The sequence below is a fragment of the Aspergillus pseudoviridinutans genome (genome assembly GCF_018340605.1).
Source record: "Aspergillus pseudoviridinutans IFM 55266 DNA, scaffold_1, whole genome shotgun sequence".
Lineage (NCBI taxonomy): Eukaryota > Fungi > Ascomycota > Eurotiomycetes > Eurotiales > Aspergillaceae > Aspergillus > Aspergillus pseudoviridinutans.
Genome location: NW_025091281.1, coordinates 3247242 through 3266230, shown reverse-complemented (window position 1 = coordinate 3266230; position 18989 = coordinate 3247242). Strand labels below are relative to the sequence as shown.

Sequence of the window (18989 nt, the reverse complement as noted above, 5' to 3'; positions counted from 1 at the left end):
CGTTAATTCCTTTCGAAATGGAAAAGTTGGATGACTCTATTATTTCTACTTTGAGGGCCATTTCAAAATCATCAGACCGGGGAGATTCTGCTGCTGATGAACGAATATCCAAAGAGAAATTGGCAAGATATACGCCTCGTGATTCAAAGGATTATACAGTCGAAATTCTCACTAGTTTTATCGAGAATCTGCCATCCGTCAGCAAACGCGTCATCACGAAGGTTATTACGATCAGTGGAGATGACGACCTGTACGATCTGGCGTACCATCTACGGGCAGCTATACTCATCCCTAGTACGTATCTTATACTATACAGTGGTCCTGTTCTCGTGTCTGCTATGTTGTGGCTAAGATATCTTTCTATCAGTGAAGGCACACGGTGGGAAGACAGCACAAGTCACCACATTGCCCTTGTCAGAAACAGATATTACAAGATATAATGTGACGTCTGGAATGACGGAGTCAAGCTCTAGAGACGACCAAGAGTGGCTAAAGATAACATGCCTTAAGCGAGACAACTATCAATGTGTTGTCACCAAATTATGGGATCCTGTAGCTGAGCCTATCTTTAAACTTCAAGAACAAGGTGGGATGACTTTCAGCACTCAGCTCGCGCATATAATCCCATTTTCTCTGGGACACAGTGACAATGATTGGAAGGTTAGTCTCTATCCTCAGTATAGGTAAGGAAGGACTTTCTAAATAGGGACTTTAGGCGAAAGAAATTTCCCAGTGCTGGGAGACACTGTACCTTTTATTTCCCAGCATTAAGGATGTCATCAAACCAACTACTATTAATATCCCGGCGAACGCAATGACGATGGCAGTATCAATCCATCGAGATTTTGGCAGTCTGAGAATTGCGTTCGTACCAACTGTATGGTTTCGCCGACTCATAGAATTATTATATGCTTACTTGACCAGGACACAGAGAACACGTATGAGATCAAGATGTACCCACGGCATCAAACTTCCTTTGACCAATACTATAAGAAGATCGTCACCTTCACCAAGCAGAGCGATTCGGAATTACCCAGTAGGGCCCTCCTCGAGACACATGCCGCGATTGCGGAGATTCTCCATGCCTCCGGGCAGGGTGAGCAGATCGATGAACTTCTGTATGATTGGGATACACTTCGCTGCCTGGCGTCGGACGGCAGTACGGATCTTCAGAGCCTGCTGTCATTAGTACACGTGCATTAGGGGCTATTTACTCCCTTGTCCTACGGTCCTCTGCCCTGCGTGTTCCCGCCCAAAGCTATGTTTGCTATTCCAGCGATAGCTATACCTGACTCTGCCTGGTAGATGCTCTCTATCTGTAGGTCAAATTGGTATTTGAGACGCATGAAAGGAAACTTCTTATCAGCTAGAGAAGTATGTTTTTCCATTCGCATTTTAGAGTTATGAGGCAAAGCAACAAGCTGAGAATTCAACTCTGTGAGAGATAACAGATAAAATAAAACCAAACACAACCAAAAACAAAAAGAGCAATTGAAATCTAGCCTGCCCGAGTATCATTTACTCTCCTGTAGTTCCGAAGATACGACATTGCAGACTCTGCCGACAAAGCCCCCAAGCCCTAAAGGCGGTGCGGAGCCTTGCGCAGGGGACAACGCTGTAGTAGTGCCAGGTACGACAAGCACGCGAGAGCCGGCTTCCACCCATTCAACCGACGTAACAAATGAAAATGAGATTTTGACATCCCCCTGACTTGTATTCTTGGCGGAACTGACCACATTGTTCACTTCTGATGCATGACCCTTCCCACGATCAACAACATCACAGTCAAAGCTGAAGAAGTCCGGTTCCGTAGGCGATGGGGGAGAAGAGATAATCTCATCCTCCGCAAGAGTGACGCAAGTCACCTTCACCGTGGCGCGAATATTAGAAACATATGCAATAGCGTTGCCACCTAGCAGTAGAGGCGGAGACATGGACGACGTGAACTCGCTGGCGGGGAAGCTAGCAACAAATCCAGTGTGGAAAAGCGAGGGTTTTGCGGGCGAGCCGCTGGGTGCAATGTCGGCTAGGATAGCCCCTTTTCGTACCTTTCCCAAACGCGGGGCTTGCTCGTCTTGGGTTGGAAGGAGCTCAATACCGATCGTGCCGACTTGATCTTGAATGAGAGTTCGCACCGGTAACCGGAGGTTCCGAACACTGACGACTCGTACACGTTGCCAAATTGCTTGAGCGGGGAAAGTCGCTTTTCCGGACAAGAATCCTTGTGAAAAAGACGTAGAAAACTCCCCAGATGGCGGTCTGCTTCGTCCCGATTGATTTCTTGGGGCTGACAAGAGATTCTCAGGCTCAGTCTGTGGATTGGCCAGTAGCGGTCCAACCAAGAGTTCGTCTCCAACAGAGATAGACCCGTAACGAACCAATCCACATAGAACAACGCCCTGATTTTCCCTTGCGTTCTGCTCCATCGACGTAGAGTAGACTTTGGATAGGGGAATGGTAAACACTTCATCGATGTCGAACAAATTTGCGGGAATATGCGTATCTGACGGTGTCTCGCTGAGGCTGATGCTCCTTAAGGACGGCCTTTGAGGGATAGGAAGATATCGAAGAAAAGCATGCAACTTCCCTACGCCTGTACCGCTGACAGCGCTCGTGAGAACGATCGGAACTGTTGATGACCAATCATTATTCGCTACATCAATGACTTTCTTGACTTCATCTGCATCAGTCCGGCAGATGTGTTGGAGGTCCACGTCCTGTTCACCGGTAGCGGATTGCACAGGCAACATAGCCGGCTTTTTGCCCGCCAGCTTCAGCGCTGACAAGACTTTCGTGAGATTGCCCCGCAGGCCTGCTCGAGATGCAACATCCATCTTGGTGATCACTACCACGGTGGGTATACCCAACTTGATGCAGAGATCTAAGTGTGACAGAGCCAGATTGATTTCTGCCATCTGTTCTGTAGCGCCACCAACAGGTTCCGGGACCATTTCTTCGTCACAGTTGGCCGGGATACAGAGCAACACGTAGTGAGGCGCCCAACTGATCAATCCTCTCAAAGTAGACTTGAGATAGCGTACGGAGCCAGGGAGATCTGACACAAATGCCAGACGACTATCCTTCGCCGTGGCATGGATGTCGTCCCAAGCTGCAACGTTTCCGGACGCATAGTTGATCACCTCCACGGGATCATTAGTTGACTCTCCAGTCGCATAGCCTATAAGTTCCTGGGCAACAGAGCTAGTGATTCCGGACGAAATCTCGTGACGATGTTTGAGAAGGCTCAATCGACTTGCCCCTCGCCCATTGTCGAGTATAGATGATGTCAGAGTACCTAACAGAGATGACTTGCCGGCTGCACTCGGGCCAGTAATTGAGATCCGAATCTGTTCGGTCGTGGAATGGTTGTCCTCGCGGATAGATCTCGTTTGGGTATTGCACGAGGTAGTCTGCCCATCAAATTCATCACGATGCGATATCAAGCCGTAGTACTCCAGATCGGGACTGACCAGGGCCTCAGCGACCCAGAGGCTTTCTGTGTGGACTTTGCCAGTATCGGCTGCTTTAGCACTTGTGTCTTCCGGCCAGTCAGCCCATTCACATTTGCCAACGATGACTTTGCGAAGAATCTCCACCTTGCAACCCAAACTGGCTGCCATGACCTGCAGGTTGGTCAAGCTCTCGTCTAGCTCATCTTGCGTCAGACCAACAAACGTTCCATCATCGGCCACGCCAATCTCATACAAAGCCCCCTGACTCTCCTCCAAGCCAGGAATTAAACGAGCTGGTTTCTGCGGGGTACCAAGCTGAGGAGCTGCTTCAGGAAGAACGGGCAACACAAGGTTGGCAGTTGTAGACGAATGAAACGGTGACGACTGTTGTAGGCGCCACAGTAATTGAGTCGTTAACTGCTGCAAGCGTTGCTGGCGGCTCTGCGTTGACCGAACCTGAGCCGATCTCAAGTTCGACTCGTAGCTGGACGGTGTCGGTCCTGAGGTGGACAAGCTTGCACGAGAATGATACGAACCGCCAACTACATGACCAGTCGTCATGAAATTGTAGAGGCGACGGGGCCGCAAAAGAAGATGCAGCTTGTACTCAGTGGGCCCCTCTTGTGGTTCGGGCTCCAGTTTCGTGATCCCATAGTCGGACAGAAAGTCTGGATCCGCACGGTCCAATTCCGTGCCAGAACGCGTCCGGATCGCCTGKCCACGATTCCCACTCGCCGTAAGCTGGGGAGTAGACGACCCCGACGTCGACCAAGGCGAGGAAACCCTTGGAGGGTCCGGGTCATAGGTGAAAATAGATGCCATGATTCACACACTTGTTTTGACCCGCGTTGAGAGAGCAAAACAAGAAAAGAGATAAGTCTCCGAAAGATTTGGACTTGAACAACACAAAAGAGACTTATATTCGTATCAGTCGAAGATGCAATATGCGCACATTCAAAAGGTTAACTACGTGTCGATGAGCGAAGTGTTTTTCACATAGGCAGAGGAGTTTCTGTATTGATAAAGTCATCTTGCGAATCCAATAATAATGCGATCGAGAGAATAGAACCGTAGGCTCAAAACAGCCACGAGAATGAAGAGGCAGGAGTCCTTTTGGTGAGCAGCTGGGAAGAACACAAATCAATCACAGTTTGAGAATTGAGCTACAAAGCGGACGACATCGTGATGGCACAGAATGAGTCACAAGTGCTTGACATGCTGATACTCGGCCTAGTCATGATTCCATCCAATTCGTACACTTATGACACAGGCCAGATCAGGTGATTGGTGATGTAAGCACCACGTGCATCGAGCTTGGTCTCCTGGACTAAATATCATACAGTAGTTATGGACTACTGCTTACTCTGGCCTCTACGGTTCCTTGAACTGTTCTACTCAGTATGAAGTTCTTTTGGGTGTGACCTGACAATTATTGTTGCTTGTTTTCACAGCTATTTTAAAACAAACTGTAGACCGAGTACCCTTCCTCAATGTGGTAAGTACAGGCTCATCGCTAACCTAGATTCCCAAGTGAAAATTCCCTTAAATTCAGATTGATGAATGATGATCATGAGCTCTCACGCTTCCTGCGTCTGATTCCAGGAGTTATCTGGCGTGGTATAAAGCAAAGAAGAACTTTGATGACTTGCAGTCATCTGATCTTCGATGCGTTGGGAGGAATAGATTTTGAGGTCACGATGCGGTCGGGTGTGAGCTTGGCTTGGTATCATAAATATAAAGAGGTACTGAACGCTGGGCTAGGAAATATCAATCTGTCGATGACTCTCTTCCACTTTTGCACTTGCCCTGAGCAACGTGGATATTGCGGGCTGTTGTTCGAGTAAAAACAGCACCACAGCTTGGGCATTCTGCCTTTGCAACAACACCCGATTTCTCTCTTTGATGACGGAGTAGATTGCTGAAGGTCGAGAACTCACGACCATTGCACCCATGGTCCCAACACTGTGGCTTTGGCCGTGAGCTGATTACTCGTACTTGGCGGTCCACGTCTGAGGATGCAGGGACGGATTCAGGAGAGGAATATATCGACTCTGCGGGCGCCACAATGTGCGCCGGAGGACTGACGGGCAATGGGTTCGGATGTGGCCTGCAATAAAGATAGCTCAGTCAGTTGACGGCCAGTTGAAAGCAGATGTTGAGGGATACTTACGGAAGTAAGGGACTTTGACTCAGCATGTAACTTGATTGCTGGAGCATGTATGGTGGACTAACAAAGTCAGTAACCATTCCACTACTTGCAATTCCTCAGAGAAGCTTACGATGAAGCATATGTATGATCTGGAAGCGCTGGAGGGCTCCCCGAAAGCGAAGGAAAGGCGTTTGGTAGAGCAGAACTATGAGCATGGTTAGCGACCCATGCTTAGCCTGAACACGGATACATAGGGTCAGCTTGCCTTCTAGGCCAGTGTCGATCATGTGGAAGATTTGGTTGTGAGAGATACTGTGAAGAGGAAGCTGGGTGATAGTGGCTTTGCGCGCTCTGTTGGGGATTGTACCCGACTGCAAAACCACCAGGCGGAAGCATCGGCGGAGGCTGGTATAGCTGCTGATCAACGCCTATTGAAGGCGATTGCAAAGGGTGTGATGACCGATTGTGCCAGCTATAATCTGTCAAGAGTCAGACTTGTAAGATACGAAACGGATGGCCTGGGACGGGGCGTACTCTGCGTGTTGTGTGCCATACTTGGATTGAGCCTGAACTGCACCAGGCGGGAGACAGTAGGCCGGGGCTCTCTCCAAGAAGATTCTTAACAATAGGCTGATAGTAAAACCAGTCTTGAACTGTTCTCTTTGCTTGGAAGGTCGAGCCGGACTTTCCAGCAATCAGAGACAAATTGACAGCAATTTTAGCTGGATACACAGCAAGTAGTGCAAACTGAAAGGCTAAATGAACCCGGAAGGGAAATTTGAGAGTTGGGAGGCTGGTGTCGTCGGTATATGACACAGTGCGACAGAGGCAATCCGGAAAGCGATGGGTAATCAATCGTCTAATTGTGGCTTGGAGTGTGAGAGGCTTGCACGTTCGTATTGCGAGGAGCCGCTGTATGACTGTCGTGTCGATAAGCGCTGTTGGTGAGGGGACTGTATACGATGTCTTTCTTTTCAGATACCAAGAAACAGTGCATCGAGGTGTAGCCGAGCCACAGGGTTTGAAAAGAAGAGAAGCAAGTTGGCAAGAAAACTAGCGTGGTGGAACTGTCGAAATATAAAGTGTGGATCAAATAACAGGGACGAAGGTAAAGAAACCAAAGTTGGAGCGCACGGTGAGTCTCAGGTCAGCAAGAGTTGCAGGTACATATGAACACAGAAATAATAAGCTGGTGAAGTGGCGGCTCCGGTGATGTTCCCAAGCTTATGCTGCTCAAGGTAAGGAAGTTAGAGTGAGGAAGTAGGTAGTTAAGAGTCCTGGGGGAGGTGTGGATTAAATGTATGTTAAACAGATATGGAAATAAGCGCAAATGGAACCGGCGGACCTAGACGGGAAGATGGAGACTCTGCTTCTGATCAGGATAAATCCTCGATCTTAGTACCAGAATCATTACTGCTCCGGTATCTATCTAGTACGTAGTCTAGTCACTGCCCTTCCAGTGCAAAGTAAGCATCCCGGGTTCACTGCCACGGTTTTTGTCATGCGCTCTTCTGCCCAGGCAGCTCAACCAACATCGTCTGTACTCTCTTGACTGGTTTCTTGCTTTTCCTATAGTAACCCGGTTTGTCTCTGGTGGTCAATAAACATTGTCTGAGTAGTCGGTCTCTGCTTAACACGTCGTCTGTCCTTTGCTTAATTCTCTATTTTCTTTCTATTCGATTATACACMTGTTAACGGTGACGTGGACCCGCTTCTCAACCAAGACTGAATAGTGCTGAGTATGATGTCGATCAGCTCTTTCTATGCCACGAGCAGATCCTCGTCGCGATGATCTGCTCAAAGCCTGGACCTAAGTCGTTGCCCTCAGCTTCTGTTCACTTGACAGACTCGGAACGCCGCAAAGAGACCCACTACTACTACTACGACGACATCGGGTGTACATCGGGCGTACAGATAGCTTCTCAACCGTTGAAGTGAAACAAGCTCCTGGAAAGACATGAACCAGGAGTAAGCGCTTTTATTCCGGAAGGAATAGGGAATAATTTCAGCCCCAAGAGGCTAACGAGCGCCACGATTTGGATGGTATTCGAATTCATTTCCATTGAGCGATTCCCACAACTTTCCACGTATTAACGACTGCAATTGGTTGCTGATGGTTGATTTTGGGGGCCAGGATAAACACGCTGCATCTGTGTTTCTTCGATCCAAATACAGACAGGGTACCTTATGGGACCAGCTGTTAGTGGTGCGATTCTACTTGTCGAAATGGGTCAGCCACGAGGATGGCCTGGCGGGTGGTTTCGACTATTCGTGACTAAATAGATTAATCTTACAGGGTAATGACGATCCAAACCACATGGCGATAAGACCAGGCTCGTTATTGCCTACTACTGGGCGAGCCTGTCCAATCCCTGCCGTTCGAAGAGCGCCGGGAATGGTATCCTTACTGAAAGATTCCCATGCTAACATAGTATTCAACTTATTAGACGATGAATATATGTATGAATGTCTTTTTGTTTTCTGATGGTTGCAGTGTACAATTTCTTTTTCCATTTTTCAATCTCTAATGCTGCCATATGCAGAGAACTTTTGCTCAGTTCTATTTTGGCCCCCACAAAGTTAGTTGTAGCCAGCCACCGAGCTATTTGGCCGTGGGGATACGCAATGATTCAAGAAAACGGTTCCAGGTGTGTTATTACGTTCCCGCCTTGTTCTAAATTATCCTTTTCAGATTCGATTTCTCCGGGAAAAATGGCGTTCAACGGATAGTCAAACGGAGGAAAGTGGCTGACTGCCAGTCTTTCCGTAACTTTCCCCAGTTCCCCGAGCGCCCTATCACTGGAAGACCCTTACTTAGGGTTCCATATTGTAAGGACCACGAAGTTATCAATATGGTACTCATTCTCATACCTCCGTGTATCTAGAGTCATACGGAGTACTCCGCACTCATAGACCGCTCGATACCGGCGATGATGGTGATGACGACAGGTGGATTGCAAAGGTACTCTTTCTTACTGATTAGCTATAAGGTAATGTAGCACCTAGACTTTCCTATGGGGCTAAGCCCTTTCTTGGAAATTCCGGTGCAAGTGCAAATCTAAAAGGCTCTTTGCTGGGGCATTGCTCTAAGCGAATATTGCCATGATCATGCCATGGAATTATTGGAGTGCTTTTAGTTTTGGCATGACCCATCCACCACGACCAACATCGAAGCACTGGCGGGAAATGTCGATCGAAGCGCCTTGGGCGGGATACGGGCCTCGCTCCGAGAAATTAGCAAATCGCTCCCAGAACCAGTCAAGGTCAGGCCAGCTCAGGTCCCAAGTCCAATCAGCACTCGCTGGACTATTACCCCTTTACGGAATAATATGTACAGAGCAGATATTACCTATGTCAGCGGAGCCTGTGGAAGAGTATCTCCCCACTCACCAGGCCAAGGGTCAGAAGTTTCAGGTATGCATTATCCGATTACGAAGCACAAGGTAAACATTCGATTATTACCAAGCAGTGGGAGGTCTCGAATCGTGGAAAGTTTGGAAAGTTTGATGTCGGCACATGGCTAGCTAATTGCTTCTTCCGAAGTTAGTCCGACTAGCAATCATGCGACCCTTAACGTCGGGATATGTGAATGCCCAAACCGGAAATCATAAAAAGCTTGCTAACGATTCTCAGTAAAACGTGGTCTGCAGAAAGTCTAAGGGGAGAAAATGGCCAAACATCTGCCAATCTGCTTCGGGCCTCCGTCACCCCCCGCAACGGACCTGGTTCGTCCGCATCTTCAAACGGAGACAGAAACGGGGCTTCGGCGGAGCCCATCCGAGAATACGACATGATTGGCCCATGCACCATGGAATAGAATTCCAGTCTTCATCGGCGAATGCCTGTGGACTACACTGTAGTCAAGGGACCCGCGGCTTGCTCCAGAATCGCTTCCAGACTTTTTTTAAGACTAGCGGAAGTTTATGGCTTGCAAATACCAATCAACAGCTTTGCCTTCCAAGACACGGCTGGGAGGGAACTCTGTTGAAGACTTCCGTCCCGTCGCTACTGAGGATTCAGGATCAGGCGATCGACTGGACCTCCACATGCCGTTGCACTTTTATCGATCCTGAGTGCCTGTCTGGACTCTGGTTTTGGGTTTGCTCGAGTATGTTTCCAGAGACAAACCATTATTGGGCAAATGAGTCGTTATTCCCTCGAGTCGAAGGCGCAGGAATGGTTCAATCACAACCAGATTCAGATGAACCGGGTAGTAAATATTGTTTCATAATCACTGACCAGCGACCGCAGGCATATGGTATCAACTGCGTCATTTGGCCAAGAACTGATCAGCAGGAGACGATCGTCAGCAGTCTGCCCAATGTTGAAAATTTAATTAAACGGGGGGTTGCGGATAGTCAATATATTTAGGTCACCTATCTTTACGGCCGAAATCTGGTCGTTTTGCCCGAGCGATCTGCACTGCCACATGGTCTGATAGTGCGTCCAGAGAGAGTTTCACCATCTTGCTGAACATGTATCTACCCGTTTGGGACACTGTCTCAGGTTAGGCCATGTTGCGAAGCAACCGTACCTTAGTCTTGGAATCGACGGATTAACGTCCGTAGTCGAATTGGCAAGAACGAGGCGACGAATCATCATCTATCCGTCAAACTAACATCGCCAAAGCTACAGGTGAATCCATGGTTGGGCCGAGAATGGTCCAAATGGAATCGTACCTGAATAACGGTCCCCTATTTAGCCGGCGGATCTCAACGACAAGAGCGGAGGATTCAAGAGTCCAGACTCATAGCATTGCGCATTAAGCAAAGCGAACTTTAAATGAATGACCTCATGGCTCACACTGGACCGGAATGGAATGGTGACCTCCCCGTGCATACAAGCCCAACGATTCTTAGCCAAGATCTTTCATCAAACTAAACTAGTGGCAAAACTTTCCCATATCAAGGACCTGTTTATTTGGTAATTGATATTCTCTGCCTGATGTGGATCCATAGGTTCGCTTACTAGACACTGAGAACTCTCCTGATCCTGGTGTCAACTCTCCCAGTCCGTCGGCGTCTGGAACTTGACCACACTAAATCAAAGCCTGGAAAAACAAAGGTTAAAGTTAAAATTGACTAGGCTGTGCTTCTCCCATACAACAAATTGATAGGCCGAAATGTATGGGACAAAGCCCCAAGGACAACTCCTCCTCGACAGCAAGATCCACTAGGATAGTACCCTGCCGGTGGACTCTTCAGCTGCGGACCGAAGCCTGCAGAAGACGGAAAACGACTGCGGAGACTATCCAGCCTCTACAGGGGAGGGATGACTAAAGGCAGGTGCCTAGACTGCAGGAATTGCAGGACGGAGGAGTCTTATTTACTAATACCTGCGGAGTCGAGATAAGGAACAGCCTGCACGACAGATGCGTGCATCATCCTGAATAAATACGGAATACGGATCTCCCGCCCTCCGTGCAGCAGCCATGCGCCGTAATCTAAAGTTCTGGATCTACTGTTGTGTAGCATTCTACGTAAGCAGCTAGCAACCTGGATGCTGATCATGGTTATCTGATGGTACAGGATGCATATGGTTTCTGCAACCTGGCCATCGTCCATACACATATTCTACGGAGTATAAACAAACAAATCCTTATCAGCTTTGTATACTTGCAGGTCCACCTTCATCCTTCAAGAAGCCATAAATCTCGGTGAAACCCAAGGCGCTGGCTTGCGCAGCCTGGCCAACCATTTTTCCATTATCCCGGCCTATCAGATAGCACAGCGGCCATTTCACCTTCTTCTCAGCCCTCACCGGCTAATATAGGGGGATCGACTGAATTTCTCCATGCCATTCCTTTATGGGGCATGTTCACGGGGCCTCACAGAACGGCAATGAATTTACGGAACGAACCTTGACTACTCTATAGATCCAGCGTATTCGTATTGCTAAGGATCCGTTGGGGATCACTACTCTTTTGTAGCAAGCTTTACATATCCGCAGCCAAGTATCTTCCTGATTCCTCCTTTCGACCCTACCCTTCCAGGCGCAGTTGCGTGGGAAGTTGGGAAGATGGGCAAGCCATTCAAATCGATGCCTCTGGCTATACACGTTGCGGATGGGTACGGCACTACCATACCGGAGAGGAGAGAGGAGCAGAGTATAATTCGTTCTCTACAGGCACGTACGAATGCACGGATATGGCGGGGGATATACATCGGAATGTCGATCAGCTCCACACATCTATGACTGTCGGAGACCAATAATCATACAGAATTTGACTAGTAAGAGACACACGTGCTATAATCGTAGTCTTCTCATTATTGTTCTGAGACCTCCGATCTGCCTAGTACCAGTCTGGGAGGCAACATTGGCCGAATTCTCACCGATCTTTCCACAGACATGCGTCTAGTGCACGCGTACTGCGTAGTACTGAGGCAGTGATATCCTGGCCAAGACTAGAGGAAGATTAGAAGTACACAGAACAGAAAGAAGACGGGACGGTCGGCGCAGTACCAGGTTCCGAGATGATTTGCACAGCTGAAAGTCTAAAAGGGTGTCACTCGATCCTGTCCATTAATCATTCTGGAGCGAGAGAATCAACTGTCTACTAGATACTCTGTACGAGAAGCAGAACCTCCTCGGCCCAGGACGGCAGCCGGAGTCTCTCAACTGCCGATGTCCAAAATCCTCCGCGCATCAAAGTATAACTCGCAGGGCCATCTGCTGATCCTCTCTTATATGGGAAAGCTATATACAAGATCAGCAGACTTCTCATGTGTAATCATATGTTCTTGTGTATCAGACTTGCACGACTGCCTGCGTGCACCTTGATACTTTGCCCTGCCTCTGGTTTTCCAACAATGTGAGGCATTAATGCTATTGAGTTCTTGGCTGTTTGGCATCATTTAAGCTTTGGTCTGTCTCATCTGCGGGTCTAAGTTGAACACTAGAGAGCAATTACTGGGCACAGGCCTCCCATTGCAAGGCGGCCTATAGACAAAGGACTCACTCTTCTTACCCAGTCGCTTCACTCTGCCAGGCTCTGCTTCATAGTCTCACGCGCCACGAGTGTCTTCCTCTTTCCTCTTCTAAGAACCATGTCGTGCGTCAATACACAGTAACTTCTAGCACGCTGAGACCCGGAAACGCACGGAAGAGAGCGGTTTCCCTAGCCTGCTAGGCGTCTCCGCAAAATGAGCTCTCAGTTGGGGATGCTCACCTTGGCAAACTTGCCACAAGGTCGAGGACGTTGATCATGCTTTTGCGGCGACGCCGGAGAAACAACATTCCAGCTCCACTACGACCGGACTGGTGATGGCGACCAGCCTTTGCTGAGAAGTTGTCCTACAAAAGGACCATCTATCAGACTATCACCGAGATGCTCTCTATGTGTTAGGGCTACAGCGGTACGTGAATTTGCCAGCTGGCTGATGAATCCAAACTATATCGACTATCATGGAGACTATTTATAGATACAGAGATGGCGTGATATGGGGTACAGTGCTAAGAGGGTGGTCATCGAGGCGTAAATCATATGTAGTTCAAAATACGCCAAAGGCTTTTACAAGGGACTTCTATATTATATTGCTGCAATAGTAGTGACCACAGCGCAGTCAGAATGAGCATCAATCTTACTTCAGGACAGATCAACTATATTCCATAGATAGTTTATATTGTTATTACATCTGATTATATATTTATAGCACTTAAGTCTTTCAAATGTTGAGTAAAGTGCGACTGAACTGTATATAATGTTATGGTTCATGTTCACTTGTAATAGGCTAAAGTGAGACCTTCCAACAAACGGAGCATCGCGCCGTGTTCTAAACCTCTCGAGTGCCCCAACGGCCAACTTCTTCTGTCTGTCAACTCCATAGTCGTCGTCACCTGCATGTCGTGGAAGTTCGAGTGCGTTCCGCGCCCACTCCCCCTTCTTCACAGAGTTTGGCTGCAGAGGGAATCGCTACTCGGAAAGCAAGAAGACCCTAAGAGACACGTGGATCTCTGGCCTTTCGTGGAGCTTTCGGCAGCCATGCATCAGGAACGTTTGGTATCTTCTCGCATGAATTTCAGATTCGCTGCTCGTATGAGGAGCAGGTCCATATAATCCGGTGTTACTGCGGCTGCAGTTACTGAAAGTTCGCGCCTTGCTCGTGTCCGGACGGCGTGATGCAGATCGTCAGAAGCAAGACGCAGCGAGCTAAAGTGTGGGTGATCATGAAGCAGCTGAACATGGCAGTTGTCGGTATTATAACTCGCTGTGGATGGCACTGCATGCTTTCTCAGATAGCTTGCCTTGTCTGTACAGCTTGCGGGGTCCAGGGCTCGGTCCCCGTCATTAGACTTCAGATAGATATTGCCATTACTCATTAAGGTATACCAGATACCGCTTTCTTTTATAAACAGATCAATCAGAGACAACATGATGGACCGTCATTACTTTCGCAAATTTCCCTGGTCCCGGCGATGGTAATAAGCATCCCGCATCGAAGTCGTGGCTGCTTGCTGCGGAATCGGCTGGCATATTCGTCAGTTATATGAAAAGCCAGGTTCTGGAATCGTCATACAGGTGAAACAAATTGGCCACTCCCTGGCAGAGGCGGCCGGGCATAGTAGAAACCCCGTTGCTGTGCTACTTGGCGTAGCTTATTCTCAGTGGCCGTGGCCATTTGCATCCCCATCGGCATGCCTTGAGGTGCTGTCGAAGCATTATTCAAGCCATCACATCGATGGTGATAAAACTGAGGCTGGTTTTGGTAGCAGTGGTACTCGTTCTGCTTTGCTATTGATGCATTTCGGTCCGCTGCCAGAGGCGGATCACGGTTGTGATAAAAGTTGGGATTGGTTCGGTAGTGATGGTACTCATCCTGCCGAGATGAATTCGCCGACTCCTGTGTGGCCATCGGTCGATTGGAATAGTATTCGCTTTGCTTGGCGGTCTGATATGACTGCGGTATGGGATACGAATCGCGAGGAGTGTATTGGGGCGGAGGATGTGAGTAATTCGGAGATGAGGGGCCGTTCACTGCTGAGAGGAAGTCTACAGCATAGCGATTGTAGCCTTGGGTTTTGATGGAAGAATCCATCGCGTTTGATTGCAATGTGAACTCCAACTGAAGCAGTGAGAAACGAATCTTGTCGCGTTCGCTTTCTAAGTGGGAAGTGGGTGATATTTATACCCACGAATACGAAGACTCAGCCTCGCTCATGCTCAGCCTCGTTGATCTTCAGCTCGTACCCCACCATCCATCCTCAACATGAATCTGTAACTTCACAAAAGCCCATGGATCCATGGACCCGTTATCGCTCACAGCAAATGTCGCTGCCGTCATCGGCCTCATCGACACAATATGTCGCATCGGAAAGGAAACATGCCAGCTCATTGCGGCCGTGAAGAATGTCCCCGCAGAAATTCAACAGCTGCAAGTAGAGATGCACGAGGTGGAATTCCTACTCGAAAATGTCCATCGCTACTGTGATGAGTACCAGGAAAGACTGCCGTCAATGAGCTTGCAGAATATCTCGCCTGTTATGCATATCTACTCGACGCTCAAATCCCTGGAGAAAGAGTATGATAATATCGCGGCCATTGTGGCCAAGAACCTCAATGTCGAGTCCGGTCGTACGAGGCAGAAGCTGAAGATGGTGGGCGGAAGGGTCAAATTGGTGCTTGGAGGGAAGCTGGAGCGTTCATTTCGGAATCTGGATAGATGCAAGAGGCAGTTGAGCATGAATCTGCAGGTATTGGGAAGGTAGGAGTTCACTATCGACCTGGAACTTGGATCTAAGGCTGATGGTGACTAGTTTAAATGACCTTGCTGTTCACAATCGGTTGGATAGTATTCACGATGCTGTGTCGATTATCAGAGACAGTAGTCAGATACTTCCTCTCTCGAATGTCGATGACAGGCCTCCTGCTTGGTCAGAGAAGGGTCAACCCCCGTCTGACTTTTCCCATTCTCTTGAGGCCATCGACTCGCTCATGGCACAGCTTACAGCTATGAAGATACGCATCGAAAAACAGGATGACAAGACAGACCCTTCCATGGACAGCTGGGATAACTTCGAAGATGTCAAACGCGCCGCTCTGCCTCTGATGTTACTCCAATCCAAGGTCCGAGAAGCATTACAGTTGTTGACCACTTCCCAACCGGGACATGAGAAGCTGTCCACCATTGATGTGCAGTGGGTTAGAACTGAGCTGGAGAGTCTGCTTGCGAGTAGCCACGAGAAAGCCGCGGCCGTCATCAAGACGAGTTCCCAGAAAAGTGACAACGTCACCCGTGATTGTGGACGACATATCGCAGGCAGTTCCCTTAACAAAGGAAGAAACAGATCCCAACGGACTCAACAGATCGTATCATCGCAGGTTGTGCTTCAAGATTCTCCCGCGGGCAAAGTCTCCATCCGCGTCCAGTGGACCAAAGACGCTGACTCGAAATCTGCCCGTGCATCCGATATTCTTCTTCTCCTGGCGCCTAATCCACAGGTGGCCGAAGATGGACTTCTTGTTTCGCTTTCGAGGCTTCATGACGGGTTGAGCAAGCCCACAATCACCAGGCATGTCTCGTCCTACGCGATCGTCGAGACGACATCACCTATATTTACGTCTGTCGAGGCCAATGACATACATTCTCTGCGGCTACTCTTGAAGAGCAGGGATTTTTCGCCCACCGTGCGAAATACGGAGAATGAGAGTCTCTTATCTGTAGGTTTTCCAATTTCCAGAGTCGTCCAATCTGACCGTTTAGTTCGCTGCACGACTCCTCCGCTTCGAGATATGTGACCTCCTCCTTAATGAAGGAGCGGATCCCAACCATTGCCGCAGGTAGGTCCATTCTGGAACTCTGGACCGGGCAGCATCTAACAAGACTAGTGACGGAGCAAATGCGATCTACGACGTGCGAAATGCCTTCTGGTACCGAGCAACCAACTATACCATTCACAAATCAACCCTTTACCGTATCCTCCGTCTATTCATTTCCGCCGGCTGCGACATCAACTCCGTCGCTCTGGGCGGCAGCCCTCTCCATTTCACCGTCAGCCATACTCTCCCCGGCTCCGAGCTCATCAACGAGGACGAGATCGTCGCCTTGATCAATTTACTAGTCGGCAGTGGCTGTGACATCGAGCACGAGAACGCTGACGGCCTCACCCCACTCTTGTACAACGCCTGCATTCCACGATGGCACGGGGCCGTGGTGCTCCGGGAACTTCTCCAGTGGGGCGCGAACCCGCACGCAACATCCCACCTCGGCGAGGGCGCGCTGCATCTGGCTATGGCGTTTTCCGGGCCCGAGTCCGTCCACGGCCAGTTGGAGAGCGATTCGTTGGAGACGAGGCTCGGCATCCTGCTGCAGGCGGGGTGCGATCCGAACCTGCGAGATGGGTACGGGCACAGTCCGTCGGACTTTGCGTTGAGTTCTCCACGAATTTGGTTCCAGTGGTGCTTAGCTGTCGAGAGGGTTGGGCTGTCCATGACGGATATTTTGGGCAGGGAGGGTGTCTCCGAAGACGCCCGGCCGGTGCAAGGCTCTACATCCGCAGATTCAGATTGGGAGTCCTGCAGCGGAAGTGAAGACGAGGACGGGAGTCAGGAGAGCACGAGCTCAGATACTTGCTCGGACACCGAACACATCTTCCTATGCTGGAACGGGTTCTTCCCATGGAGTGTTCCGCCGTACTGTGCCGACTGTGGTGTAGTCTGCGAAGCGGAGGATATCAAGCGGAGGAAATGGGACGCGTGGATGGTTTTTCAGGGATTGAGAGCAAAATTCATGATGAAAAGCCTTGATTAGACGGATGCAAGGATGCAGATATTCAGCATATCCAAGCCTTTCAACTCTACTACTCATCCCTTCCATCCCAAGAACAATCCAATAGACTGCTACTCCTCCTCCTGCTGCTCCTGCTCCTCCTCCTCCCCACAACGCACACTCCCAACCTTCCCCACAGCCCCTGCAGGAATCTCAGTTTCAGGCGAATAATCCGTCCCATTCCCGGCACAGTTCATCTCACTGCAATAGCAATCCATCAGCACAGCACGAACACATCAATCTCACAGGCAGAAAGCACTTACTCGTAAAACCGACAAGGCCCGTTAATCTGCACCTCTTTCACAGGTCTACCCATGATTAGCTCAGCACTCGCAGTTCTTTTCGTCATGTGTAGACGCACTTCCCCACAGAATACGTGATACAATTCCCTGGTAACCCGCTAAGGACAGAGACCGCGTTTTGCATTTGCAGTATGACCTGAAAGTCGAAGTACACTTAGTTCCCTGGCACGCAGAGTGGGAGGGGGGAGAACGTACAATTGGCCTTGTGTTATTTGCTGCGGTGAGCGTGAGGAGGGCGGTTAGGGTAAGGGTCGTGAGATACATTTTGCTTTTGCTTTTGCTATCGAGCTCTTGGAATTAATTGGAGTACAAGGAAGGTTGTGCTTGTGTGCTAAGGCATAGTTAGTGTAGGGCATTTATACCCGCGCGTCGAGCAAGGGGTGTTGTTTAGGTTTTGGCGTGCATTCCGGGTGATGTATGTGGCATGCTATCAGTGTCGGGATTTCAGACCCTGGAAAAGAATCCCTGATTTGAATCGAATTACTAGCTACACTCTGACTGAATCGATAAATAGATACAATCTTATCACCAACCTCAATCTCAATCTCGTATGAACATTCCTCCTCATAAAATCAAATTATAAGTAGACATTAATATCCTTTCCTTTCATTTGTCATCCTCATGTCCATATCATGTCCATGGCCTAGATCATCTACAGCAACAGTGCAATTGCACCAATAACCAAGGCCTTGCCGACAGACGAGCCCAACTTGCTGGCTGCACCGGTGGCGAGCCCTCCAGGAGGAGCGATGGTCGTAGGGCTCGACTGGGAGGTTGTGGGCTGAGGAACCACAACGGGCGTAGTGGTCTTTTGACCACCGCAAGTCGTGCACGGGGCAGGGGCGGTGGTCAAGGTGGTGGGGCCGGGTGGGTTGGGGATGCTGGTGGTGCCCTTACACTCGTGGCAGTGGGTCGTCCCGGTAGCGGTGACGGTGACCGAGTTAGTGGAAGTCTTGGTCTGGCTGGTAGTGGAGGTGGAGGTCTGTGTTCCTGGGGGAACGGGGACAACCGTGGTCGTGCTCTCGCAGGGAGTGGTGGTTCCAGTAGGAGGAGGGGTAGCTGTGGTGGTAGACTCGCAGGGAGTGGTAGTTCCAGTAGGAGGAGGGGTAGCTGTGGTGGTAGTCGTGGGGGTAGTAGTAGGGGTAGTTGTAGTCTCACAAGGAGTGGAAGTAGTCGTAGGGGTAGTCGTAGTTTCGCATGGAGTGGAGGTAGTTGTAGGGGTAGTAGTAGGGGTAGTCGTAGTCTCACATGGAGTGGAAGTAGTCGTAGGGGTAGTCGTAGTTTCGCATGGAGTGGAAGTAGTTGTAGGGGTAGTCGTAGT

The 18989-nt window shown here is 49.4% G+C and overlaps 6 protein-coding genes across 6 annotated transcripts in view; 2 read left to right on the top strand and 4 right to left on the bottom strand.

Moving 5' to 3' along the window:
• Nucleotides 1-951: 951 nt before the first annotated feature.
• On the top strand, nucleotides 952-1203 carry Asppvi_001140 (uncharacterized protein; the record flags this gene model as incomplete). The annotated part of the gene is made up of 1 exon (XM_043297443.1): nucleotides 952-1203. The coding sequence occupies one exon, from the start codon at nucleotides 952-954 to the stop codon at nucleotides 1201-1203; it is 252 nt and encodes an 83-aa protein (XP_043153378.1).
• A 311-nt stretch (nucleotides 1204-1514) lies between these two features.
• Nucleotides 1515-4274, bottom strand: Asppvi_001139 (uncharacterized protein; the record flags this gene model as incomplete). Its single annotated transcript, XM_043297442.1, has 1 exon — nucleotides 1515-4274. The coding sequence occupies one exon, from the start codon at nucleotides 4272-4274 to the stop codon at nucleotides 1515-1517; it is 2760 nt and encodes a 919-aa protein (XP_043153377.1).
• A 9712-nt stretch (nucleotides 4275-13986) lies between these two features.
• Asppvi_001138 (uncharacterized protein) lies at nucleotides 13987-14636 on the bottom strand (the record flags this gene model as incomplete). Its single annotated transcript, XM_043297441.1, has 2 exons — nucleotides 13987-14067; nucleotides 14118-14636. 2 exons carry the CDS (start codon nucleotides 14634-14636, stop codon nucleotides 13987-13989), a joined length of 600 nt encoding a protein of 199 aa, XP_043153376.1.
• Nucleotides 14637-14841: 205 nt separating this feature from the next.
• Asppvi_001137 (uncharacterized protein) lies at nucleotides 14842-17348 on the top strand (the record flags this gene model as incomplete). Its single annotated transcript, XM_043297440.1, has 3 exons — nucleotides 14842-15302; nucleotides 15355-16258; nucleotides 16422-17348. 3 exons carry the CDS (start codon nucleotides 14842-14844, stop codon nucleotides 17346-17348), a joined length of 2292 nt encoding a protein of 763 aa, XP_043153375.1.
• An 89-nt stretch (nucleotides 17349-17437) lies between these two features.
• Asppvi_001136 (uncharacterized protein) lies at nucleotides 17438-17932 on the bottom strand (the record flags this gene model as incomplete). Its single annotated transcript, XM_043297439.1, has 4 exons — nucleotides 17438-17567; nucleotides 17630-17674; nucleotides 17728-17804; nucleotides 17864-17932. The coding sequence occupies 4 exons, from the start codon at nucleotides 17930-17932 to the stop codon at nucleotides 17438-17440; spliced, it is 321 nt and encodes a 106-aa protein (XP_043153374.1).
• Nucleotides 17933-18320: 388 nt separating this feature from the next.
• Asppvi_001135 (cell wall mannoprotein 1 family protein) overlaps nucleotides 18321-18989 on the bottom strand; it is a gene marked incomplete at both ends in the record, with an annotated part of 1811 nt that continues 1142 nt past the window's right edge. The window contains one exon of the mRNA XM_043297438.1: nucleotides 18321-18778. Coding sequence (XP_043153373.1) covers nucleotides 18321-18778 — 458 coding nt within the window. The remainder of the gene's footprint in view (nucleotides 18779-18989) is intronic.